The following is an 11,851-nucleotide window of genomic DNA, read 5'->3' as shown; positions in this document are numbered from 1 at the left end:
TTGTTCCGAGGGAACGTAAAAACGCAATAAACACGTCGGTGGGAGGGGATAAGTAGTAAGTTCTAACATTGAATTGAACTATCTAGGGGTGAAAAGTGACACATAAAATCTTAAATTGGCAAAAATTTGAAATTATTAATAAGTAAATAGGATGAAATCCAAACATCAAATACGAGATTGGGGCAAAACCCGAAACAAAAATTATGTGATAGGACCCATGTCAAACGAGTGTAAATGTTGGGCACATAGTAAGGCAGAGGAGAACCCAGAACCATGCTATCTTATGGGTCTCCAAATCTTGATCTAAGTGTTAAAAAGACTACAACTACATGTATTTTTTTCATAAGAACTCAAGCATTGCATTACATGGAAAAAATAAAAATAAAAATAAAAATAAAAATGCGGCCTCTTTGTTGTCCTTTTGAGCAAGCATTGAGGTACCATCTATAGCATCAACAAATCCACCAAGTATGTAGCTAGTGTGATGCTACTTAATGTGTGATCGGGTAACACGCTGCTTCTTAAACAATTATATATAAAATTAGATCTTTTCTATTCGAAAAGGCATCTTTCACCCTTCAAATGAAACTCTAGGTACCTAAGCACAAGCATATTGCATTTCGAAATGTTCAAACTTGCAAGCATGTAAATTAGATTTGTTCCATACAATAAATTGGGTTAACCATAAAATAGTTTCACCCGTGTAAGACTTGCAAAATCTGTCCAAGCAAATTCTGAAGTGACATCCTTCCCCAATAAACTTTGGATATATTAAATCATCTCCTTTTTGTTACCGAGCTTCGACGTTCAGCTTCTTTCTCAGCAACGACAACATAGAACTCCGCACCAAGCATCTCATGTACGTCAACATTCAAAGCTATGCTTAGATTAACGACTTCCATTGTATTTTCAACTGTGATCATGAAACCTAAGGTAGACAACACTCGGATGGCATTTGCCGTCCTGCATATGTGCCCTCTCGTCTCAAGGGGCGTGTATGTTTCTTCTGTTTCTTCATCGTTTATCATGTTCCAAGATTTCATATTTCTTTGTTCAGGTTTATTTGAAAGATCCTCTACCATTTCCTCTCTCACTTCAACATGTTCACCAACCCAAATGAATCCATTACAACCCAGTATCAAATCAACTCCATATTGGTCCAGATGGTGGAAATGCTGTTTACGTTTCTTCACTAGATAAGGAGGAATAGAAAGTAACTGACCACTCTTGAGCTGAAACAAAAAGGGAAGGTAATTGAGTTACATAAAATTAAATAATTTTAGATTAGATATGAGGATGGTTGAGTTTATGGTCACCCTGAGAACTTACTGCAACTATCTTGAGCCAACATTATTGTGAGATTGGGATCAAAACATAAGAAGGATTCACTGGCTAATGCATATAAGAGCGGGCAATGCTTGGAGCTTGGGTGCTTTAGGGTTGAGGGAAATAGCTAGGGGACTACTGGACCATTTATGTGGATTAGCTAAGTGAGGGTCAAGTTAGTTATAGAGTAGTGTACTACAGCTGGTTAACATCAAGCATATATGCGTTGATTAGTATAGGAAAGTATCGACCTCTCTTCATTTTCTTATGCTTCATGCTTTTTCTGCCTCTATCCCTTGTATCTTTCATCTTGAGTGAATCAATAAAAAGTGCTCCAAGTTTATGTAGGTTATATCAGCTGAACCACTATAATCTTTTGAGTCGACTAGTTATAGTTCCTTCGATAATTGTCATATGCATATTAATACAGAGATCGCCGTCTGATTGCTTGAATTTTGACAAGAATTATCGAGAAGGACAAGCATTGATTCTGGGAAATACGCGAGAATTATAAACACACCTTTCCATACTTTTGGCTTCTTGCTTGTAGGTGTAGGCAGCCATCATGCTGAAAGCCACGAACTTCAGCCTGGAATCAGTTACAAACTTGAAAGGCAATATATAATGTCACAATGAAAATAAGTGCCATCCTTGGTTTCTTCGTATAGTGGGTTTTACCGGCATTAATCTCAAGAAAACTAACCACATAACAATTAAAATGTGAGATCAGATTGGTATGTGCATGAGAATATTCAAGGAGCTTACACAGATAACATCATTCTCTTCAAAAACACTGCGCATATTGAGTTCATCAACTGCAGTTCTTCGTCTCTGAAAGCCAAAGGCATGGGATCAGAAACAGAGAAGTAAGCATGAATCAGGCCCAACAAACTGCAGTTGTCGGATTGCAACCAATTACTTGTAGAAATTGCAAATGGATAACACGTGATAACTTCAATAGGACTGTTGTATTAACTTAATCCGGTCAGTGTACAGTTTATATTCAGAAGTGCATATTGACCCATATAAAACAGCAAAAAGATGACACAACAGCCATCAAAAGAACCCAAACCATCAGTACTTCTTGCATAATGTTCACGATATTTAAACTCACAAGCACCAATAGTACCTGGATGCCATCGGGTAGGTTCATTGAAGAGAGCATCAACACTGCATCCTGCCTAAAGTTGATCTCCAATCTCCAGCGCTTTGGTGCAACCTTAAATTAAAAAAGAACAAAGCTTTTCAATAAGGTTTGCTTCCTCTTAGTGTACTCATGCTTCGTTTTTATAGACATGTCTGATGTCTCCGTAGTCCCCCATAGCTCAGGGTTCTCTTTAAGAAAAGCAGATTAATAAAAAAAAATCTGCTGCGAGCGATGTATCTTATTAAGAATTCACATAAAGGAACAGATTAATAGCATATAAGGGAACAAAATATGGTAGAATATAAATGTTATTAATGTCAGGGAACAAAATATTGTAGAATATAAATGTTATTAATGTCAACTCAGGTCTAAAAGATATCAACCACACTCATTAAAATAGGTGTATCATCTTACGATCAAGAACAACTCGAAGAAAAAAAATATCTACCTCAATAACACGGCCAACTACGATATCACCAATTTCAGGCTTGTACCTACAACAAAATGAAACACAAAGATAAAAATACAATACTAAAGATTAGACTTTACAGGTGATAAACAACAATTAAACCTGGCTCTCAAAGCCCTAACATAAACAAGCTTGTTCACGCGCTCAACAACTCCGCATATGGTTGCCACGACGCGTCCATCTATCTCAGCCGTCCCATGACCCCTTAATACCAGCAAAAATCAAAATCAGATACGGTTCTTCCATATAGTAAATGAAAAAAGTGGGGGAATAAGATGTAGTTGAAAATACTTGAGAATGGCGTCTTCATTATTGACAGAAATATCGTCGGCCACGGTGACGGAGGCGTCGGAATTTTCTTTTGAGGATAGCGATTCCAGTTGCTCTAAAGCTCTCTCGAGTCTAAGATTCTGGTTTTTGCTCAGTGAAAATTGAATGCCCTTCATCGAGTTTTGTGCGTTGAAAGAGTGCAAATTCTTTAAATTCGAAACCTTGGTAAAACCCTAAATTGGGGTTTAACGATTTCCAATTTGGGGCATTAACCTGCACTAAGCCAGAAGAACCGATTATGGCCCTAAAATCCACCAAAAAAAAACCACAGAAACTTCCAAACAAAATAAGAACCAAGAAAGTAATACCTGAGTGGATGAATGCAAAGAACACTCGGAAAACAGCGTGAATAGAAGAGGTTCGGCTCCCGTTGAATCGCCCCCTACTTTTTGTTCGTTTTCGAGCTTAATAGACTGTGGCCACCCTTTTTCAGTGTGGGTGCGTGAGTGTTAATAATAGGGTTATATATGTAACCCACGTGTTATTAACACCCAAACCTTTCGCTTTCAGTGTGCTGCCAAAAATCAACACCTAAATTTACCCACCAATTTCGTCAACCCTAATCGCACTTCACACTAAGATAAAAGCTTTTATGAGTCAGTCCTGGTCATTCATTACTATGATGGTGGGCGTCGGGTCAGGTCGGGTTCCTCGGATTCGGATAGTTACTGTCGGATACCCGACAAACTTCTCAAATATAAAAACACAAGGTACAGAGAAACATAAACTAAAACACCCATAATTGAGAGAAAAAAAAAATAAAAAAAAAAAAAGAAAATAAGAAGACAATAACCAACCCGAAACACAACAGAATTAATACAAAGATGTGGAATTTCAAACTTTCAATCGGCCAGCGAGAGGCCGAGAGCAAAGTGTGAGAGGGCAGAACCGCAGAGGCCGAAAGCAAAGACCAAGAGATGAAGAGCGTGAACTAGACATGTATATAATTTATATATATACTAGGCATGGGTCACCTCAATAAGGTGTTTACTCAGGTCTGTCATCTTACAATGCCCAAAAGCAAACGATCACCAAGTCCAAAAGTATAAAGCCAACAAAAAATAAAACTTCAATTAAAAACTCATAATCTATCTAAACTACACCACAAATCGAACAGATAATAAAAAAATCATGATGCTAACCTAATGCGACGCAGCTAGAAGAGCACAATAATGTTGCAATATATTTATGATGCCCCGGTAAGTCAGGGGGGCAGGGCCACGAATGCCCCGGAGTGGCAGGGCCGTATTAAGGCAGGCCAGGAGCCTCAGGAGCCCGGGAAACCAGGTCTGCAGGACTTAGATAAGGCCCGTATTTTAGGGGCATGATCTCCACGATTATCATAAACCCGAGCTTTCCGGGTTCATCGTACGTGACAGGCAAACGTGGGCAACTACCGCACCCACGATCCAGATCGTGGCCACTACCCTGAAATTGCGGAGTGACACTCTCACTCCAAGGCCTATAAATACCTGGTCACAGATATTTGTAGAGGTATGTTCATCTAAACTTCAAAAGCACTATACTCATTTCTCTAAAAAGCCCACTCTATTTTTAAGTCTAATTTAAGCATCGGAGTGGCCCGCCGAAAACTCCTCCAGCGCCCCACTAACGTGCTTTTTATTCCCTTCATTGGTGTACAGATCATCTTGATTAAGGAAGGACAACTCATATATTACCTCCATTAGCCCGGTCACCACGTCAGGCCCACATCACTACCCTGATAGCCCGGGCCCTGGTTTTACAAAACCATCATCATTGGTGCCGTCTGTGGGAAAGCTTGTTCTATAGACGTAGATATGGCTTCTCATGATCAAACATCACCTGGAGACCACCAGCCAGGGACGCCCCCTCAAGTGACCATGGAATGCTTTACATTTGAAGAAGTATTTTGTGTAATGTTTTGTATTCAATGTTTTATTAATGGAGGAGTTTTATCATGAAAGAAGGATTTCCATTATATAAGCCCGGGAGGTTCCAGGCACCGGTACACATCTTAAGCCCAAGGCATTATATAAGCCCGGGAGGTTCCAGGCCCCGGCACCCATTTAAGCCCAAGGCATATATAAGCCCTTGACATTATATAAGACCGGGAGATTCCAGGCCCCGGCACCCATCTTAAACCCAAGACATATATAAGCCCTTAGCATTATATAAGCCCGGGAGGTACCAAGCCTCGACATCCATCTTAAGCCCAAGGCATATATAAGCCCTTGACATTATATAAGCCCGGGAGATTCCAGGCCCCGACACCCATCTTGAGCCCAAGGCATATATAAGCCCTTGGCATTATATAAGCCCCGGGAGGTTCCAGGCCCCGGCACCCATCTTAAGCCCAAGGCATATATAAGCCCTTGACATTATATAAGTCCGGGAGATTCCAGGCCCCTGCACCCATCTTAAACCCAAGACATATATAAGCCCTTGGCATTATATAAGCCCGGGAGATTCCAGGCCCCGGCACCCATCTTAAGCCCAAGGCATATATAAGCCCTTGACATTATATAAGCCCGGGAGGTTCCAGGCCCCGGCACCCATCTTAAGCCCAAGGCATATATAAGCCCGGGAGGTTCCAGGCCCCGGCACCCATCATAAGCCAAAGGCATATATAAGCCCTTGGCATTATATAAGCCCGGGAGGTTCCAAGCTCCGGTACCCATATTAAGCCCAAGGCATATATAAGCCCTTGGCATTATATAAGCCCGGGAGATTCCAGACCCCAGCACCCATCATAAGCCCAAGCCATATATAAGCCCTTGGCATTATATAAGCCCGGGAGATTCCAGGCCCCGGCACCCATCTTAAGCCCAAGGCATATATAAGCCCTTGGCATTATATAAGCCCGGGAGGTTCCAGGCCACGGCACCCATCTTAAGCCCAAGGCATATATAAGCCCTTGGCATTATATAAGCCCGGGAGATTCCAGGCCCCGGCACCCATCTTAAGCCCAAGGCATATATAAGCCCTTGACATTATATAAGCCCGGGAGGTTCCAGGCCCCGGCACCCATCTTAAGCCCAAGGAATATATAAGCCTTTGACATTATATAAACCCGGGAGATTCCAGGCCCCGGCACCCATCTTAAGCCCAATGCATATATAAGCCCTTGGCATTATATAAGCCCGGGAGGTACCAGGCCCCGGCATCCATCTTAAGCCCAAGGCATATATAAGCCCTTGGCATTATATAAGCCCGGGAGGTTCCAGGCCCCGGCACCCATCTTAAGCCCAATGCATATATAAGCCCTTGACATTATATAAGCCCGGGAGGTTCCAGGTCCCGGCACCCATCATAAGCCCAAGGCATATATAAGCCCGGGAGGTTCCAGGCCCCGACACCTATCTTAAGCCCAAGGCATATATAAGCCCTTGGCATTATATAAGCCCGGGAGATTCCAGGCCCCGGCACCCATCTTAAGCCCAAGGCATATATAAGCCCTTGGCATTATATAAGTCCGGGAGGTTCCAGGCCCCGGCACCCATCATAAGCCCAAGACATATATAAGCCCTTGGCATTATATAAGCCCGGGAGATTCCAGGCCCCGACACCCATCTTAAGCCCAAGGCATATATAAGCCCTTGGCATTATATAAGCCCGGGAGGTTCCATGCCCCGACACCCATCTTAAGCCCAAGGCATATATAAGCCCTTGGCATTATATAAGTCCGGGAGGTTCCAGGCCCCGGCACCCATCATAAGCCCAAGGCATATATAAGCCCTTGGCATTATATAAGCCCGGGAGATTCCAGGCCCCGGTACCCATCTTAAGCCCAAGGCATATATAAGCCTTTGGCATTATATAAGTCCGGGAGGTTCCAGGCCCCGGCACCCATCTTAAGCCCAAGACATATATAAGCCCTTGGCATTATATAAGCCAGGGAGATTCCAGGCCCCGACACCCATCTTAAGCCCAAGGCATATATAAGCCCTTGGCATTATATAAGCCTGGGAGGTACCAGGCCCCGACATCCATCTTAAGCCCAAGACATATATAAGCCCTTGGCATTATATAAGCCCGGGAGGTTCCAGGCCCCGGCACCCATCTTAAGCCCAAGACATATATAAGCCCCTGACATTATATAAGCCTGGGAGGTTCCAGGCCCCGGCACCCATCATAAGCCCAAGGCATATATAAACCCTTGACATTATATAAGCCCGGGAGGTTCCAGGCCCCGGCACCCATCTTAAGCCCAATGCATATATAAGCCCGGGAGATTTCAGGCCCCGACACCCATCTTAAGCCCAAGGCATATATAAGCCCTTGGCATTATATAAGCCTGGGAGCCCCGGCACCCATCTTAAGCCCAAGGCATATATAAGCCCTTGGCATTATATAAGTCCGGGAGGTTCCAGGCCCCGGCACCCATCATAAGCCCAAGACATATATAAGCCCTTGGCATTATATAAACCCGGGAGGTTCCAGGCCCCGGCACCCATCATAAGACCAAGACATATATAAGCCCTTGGCATTATATAAGCCCGAGAGGTACCAGGCCCCGGCACCCATCTTAAGCCCAAGGCATATATAAGCCCTTGGCATTATATAAACCCGGGAGGTACCAGGCCCCGGCACCCATCTTAAGCCCAAGGCATAAGGATTCAGGGATTACAGGGTTGTATTAAAGCAAGGATGGCGGGACTGTAAGTCAAGACAGCGAGTAAGACTCTAGCCCGACTATTTTTGGGATGAGTAGTGATGCCCCGGGGGGCAGGAACATAAAGAGTCAGGGATTACAGGGTTGTATTAAAGCAAGGGTGGCGGGACTGTAAGTCAGGACAGCGAGTAAGACTCTAGCCAGACTATTTTTGGGATGAGTAGTGATGCCCCGGTAAGCCAGGGGGGCAGGGCCACGAATGCCCCGGAGTGGCAGGGCCGTATTAAGGCAGTCCAGGAGCCTCAGGAGCCCGGGAAACCAGGTCTGCAGGACTTAGATAAGGCCCGTGTTTTAGGGGCATGATCCCCACGATTATCATATACCCGAGCTTTCCGGGTTCATCGTACGTGACAGGCAAACGTGGGCAACTACCGCACCCACGATCCAGATCGTGGCCACTACCCTGGAATTGCGGAGTGACACTCTCACTCCAAGGCCTATAAATACCTGGTCACAGATATTTGTAGAGGTATGTTCATCTAAACTTCCAAAGCACTATACTCATTTCTGTAAAAAGCCTACTCTATTTCTAAGTCTAACTTAAGCATCGGAGTGGCCCCGTCGGAAACCCCTCTGGCGCCCCACTAACGTGCTTTTTATTTCCTTCCTTGGTGTGCAGATCATCTTGATTAAGGAAGGACAGCTCATATATTACCTCCATTATCCCGGTCACCACGTCAGGCTCACATCACTACCCTGATAGCCCGGGCGCTAGTTTTACAAAACCATCATCAATTTACATAAACAAAACATGGGTACTATGCTAGGGTTTTACCTCAAACGCAGGTTTTTATTGCTCGACGTGAATTGTGAAAGAACAACCGGAAAGCAACGCCGTGTTCGGTGTTAAAGCCTTCCTACTATGGCTTGCAGCGAAGGTTTCTTTGGCTCTCATTAGGTCAAAAAGAAAATTTTAATTTCTGATCTTTTGTATTGGCCCAATGTAATTAATCTGGCCCGACCCAAATGTTTTGCTAAGTTTAAGTTTTGACGTACTGAGCACTATAATCTTAATTATTTAATATTGGAGAAATTGCATATATCACCCTTGTGAAATCCCGTGTTAGCTAATAACCCCATGTGAAAATTTTTTAAGCTAATAACCCCCTGTGATTCTAGATTTGTAGCATACACACCCATTCTGGCTAAAAAATGACGAAAATGCCCTTAACTTTTATGAACTATTTAATTTATCATTTATTTTATGTAGGGGTATTTTCGTCATTTTTTAACTGAAAAGGGTGTGTATGCTACAAATTTAAAATCACAGGGGGTTATTAGCTTAAAATTTTTTCACAGGGGGTTATTAGCTAACACGGGATTTCACAAGGGTGATATATGCAATTTTTCTTTTAATATTCAATATATTAAATTATTTTAAAATATTTTTTAAAATAATATTTTTTATAGGCCAATCTAATAAATTAATAATTTCAATACATTAATAAGATAATAATTCTCCAGAAAATATTTGGTGAGATTAGTTAGTGGTTCAAACGATGTAAATATTATTTATGTCGTCTCCTAATGATTTTATGTAACAGTAACAAAATAAGTTGTTCTTGTTATTGTTGTTCAGAAAATATGTATACTATCACCGACTAAATATAAGTATTGGCCACCAGATATAGTTCAAAAATATGTAAATCGATTTTCTTCTGAAATATGTACATCAATTTTCTTTTGTTTAGAATTGTCATATAAGATTTTATTATTCAACATTTCTTTGACTTCCAGAAGCTGAACTTTAGTAGATCTTAGACAACATTTAAGAAGTCGTTGCTGTTTTCGTCAACTGAAGAACACTTAAGCAGTAACCCACCTAAATCTTATTTGAAGTAAAGTTTTCTGATCAAATTTTGTGAGCTCTTTTTCAAACAAATAGTTTCAATTAATTTTTTTTTGCAGCCAATAGAGATACATTAAGGATTACATACGTTGCATGAATTTTTTGGCAGCATATTCAGTGAGCAGTACTTCTCTTTAACATTGTTCTCATTTTTGCACATTTTAAGTAGATAACTATAACACATCAATATCTTGTTTGCAAAGAAAAAAGATTGTATTGGGATAAAAGTTAAAGTATCTTGTTTACAAAAAAAAAATTTGTATTGGGATAAAAAGTTAAAACGAAGAAATCGTAGTTTATTTGCTTGTTTATGAAATGCCAAATAATGTATTTTAAAATTTAAATTTATTATCGTTTATATTTTATACCCAATTTTTTCAGTATGCTTGCGTATAAAAAATTATTGGCCAATTTATTTAATTTTTTTAAAAAATACATGAAAATAACGGGATACACAAAATTTTGATTACAAAATTTTCTCGATTAATTATAAGCAAAAATATTATTAACTCTTTTCAATTTATATAAATAATCATGAAATATTATTTTCACAAAAAGAAATATCTTTTTTGTTGATAATGTATGTCTTTCACAAGATATTATTATAAATATGGTATTGGTTATTAAGACAAAATAAAAACATACTATATTTTTATCCTTGTGTAATGCATTTCCAAAGATACAAATTTTGTTCCTTTTGGCTTTAATTATGAAACATTTTATATGATTTCTTTGACAATGAAAATTTGACCACTGAATCTCCCGTAGGACTTGTGCTATAATCTTGCAACTGCAAGTAGCAAAAGACAAGTAAAATAGGAGATTTCTTTAAATTTAGATATAAATTTTGATAGCATGGGCCTATGACAAAACACACATTGTGGCAATAAAAAACAGTGACAGTTAAGACAAAGGGAGAGTGAATCAACACAAAATTTGTACATAATCCTGATAAATAATAATTGTCAAAATAAATTCATCAGATTACCATTTCTCAGCTTTAACAATACAGAGAGATTTGCAATTTAGAAAATGGCTAAATATAGTATCTTAAATAAGGGCACTACCAAAAGCAAATATAAAATAGTAATCGTGATTTGTGAAAACAAGCAACTAAACAATTAAGCTCATTAGTTAGTTTGGAGCACATGATCAAATATTGGGTGGAGGCTGCACAACACACTGGTATACAAAGATGTGTGACCTGCATTTTCTTAATTGAATAATGGTTCTGGGATGTTGTGTTCTATTGGAGACTCCAGGATTACTGGATTAGCCAGAGCCAAATTGGTTTTACCAATTGTTTTTTTTGTATAATATCTTCAGTAATATAAGAGTAAATCTAAAGTGTGTAAGCTGTAAAAATTTTGAGAAAAATGGTCTTCCTTTGCATTAGATTTATTACAGAAGGCAACTAATTTATAAATTGGACCAACATATCCTGGTGAAAAAACAAATAAAACTCAGTCGTAAAATCAAACATAGCCATTAAAATCCTCAAAATCTCATAAGATTTTTTAAATTCAAGAGAGATGATAGAGGAAAAACATACCTCCATGAGCAAACGTAACTGGTGCACATGATCTCTACCTGGAAATAAGGGCTTACGCTCCATTAATTCAATAAAGATGCACCCCACTGACCAAACATCAATAGCAACAGTTTAACCAGATGAATTAAGCAATAGTTCAGGAGGCCGTTACCACCTCGTAACGACATATTTGGTCATAAAATATGTTTCAGACGTGGCTCGTGCCAATCCAAAATCACATATCTTTAGGTCACAATTAGCATTGAGGAGAAGATTGCTCGGTTTCAAATTCCTGTGCAGAACATTTGCTGAATGTATGTATTTTAACCCACGAAGAATTTAATACGAGAAATACTGCACCAAAACACAGAAATAGCCATTTTACCATGAAGAAAATCAAACAATAAAGGCAACAATGAATACATAACCTTTTAAAAATGGGTTTAAGATGAAGAAAGCAATGGCGCGCGGCATCTTATGGGCATGAATTGTCAAAGACAAAGCTAACAAGACACCACCTAGATTGCAATATATTTTCACAAAGC

The 11,851-nt window shown here is 40.2% G+C and overlaps 1 protein-coding gene across 2 annotated transcripts; it reads right to left on the bottom strand.

The window, feature by feature from the left end:
* Positions 1-501: 501 nt before the first annotated feature.
* LOC140882646 (exosome complex component RRP4 homolog) lies at positions 502-4,071 on the bottom strand. 2 transcript variants are annotated; one of them, XM_073288772.1, is made up of 8 exons: positions 3,581-4,071; positions 3,234-3,490; positions 3,045-3,146; positions 2,922-2,967; positions 2,456-2,545; positions 2,092-2,157; positions 1,847-1,915; positions 502-1,232 (listed from the first exon to the last, which is right to left on the bottom strand). In XM_073288772.1, exons 2-8 carry the CDS (start codon positions 3,386-3,388, stop codon positions 777-779), a joined length of 984 nt encoding a protein of 327 aa, XP_073144873.1. In that variant the 5' UTR covers positions 3,389-3,490; positions 3,581-4,071; the 3' UTR covers positions 502-776. The 2 variants fall into 2 exon arrangements, with proteins under 2 accessions (XP_073144873.1, XP_073144872.1); XM_073288771.1 differs by having other exon boundaries at positions 503-1,232; positions 3,234-3,485; positions 3,581-4,069.
* Positions 4,072-11,851: the final 7,780 nt, after the last annotated feature.

This window comes from Henckelia pumila, chromosome 2 (genome assembly GCF_033568475.1).
Source record: "Henckelia pumila isolate YLH828 chromosome 2, ASM3356847v2, whole genome shotgun sequence".
Classification (NCBI taxonomy): domain Eukaryota; kingdom Viridiplantae; phylum Streptophyta; class Magnoliopsida; order Lamiales; family Gesneriaceae; genus Henckelia; species Henckelia pumila.
Note: the sequence above shows the minus strand (reverse complement) of the source record. Positions and strands in the feature narration are given on the sequence as shown.

Excerpts from the sequence above, each read along its gene's own strand:
- LOC140882646 (XM_073288772.1), bottom strand. The coding sequence starts at position 3,388 with ATGAAGGGCATTCAATTTTCACTGAGCAAAAACCAGAATCTTAGACTC. Across the intron at positions 3,147-3,233 it reads AATGAAGACGCCATTCTCAA|GGGTCATGGGACGGCTGAGA; the intron begins GTATTTTCAACT and ends GCTGGTATTAAG. Across the intron at positions 1,916-2,091 it reads AAGAGAATGATGTTATCTGT|GCTGAAGTTCGTGGCTTTCA; the intron begins GTAAGCTCCTTG and ends AACTGATTCCAG.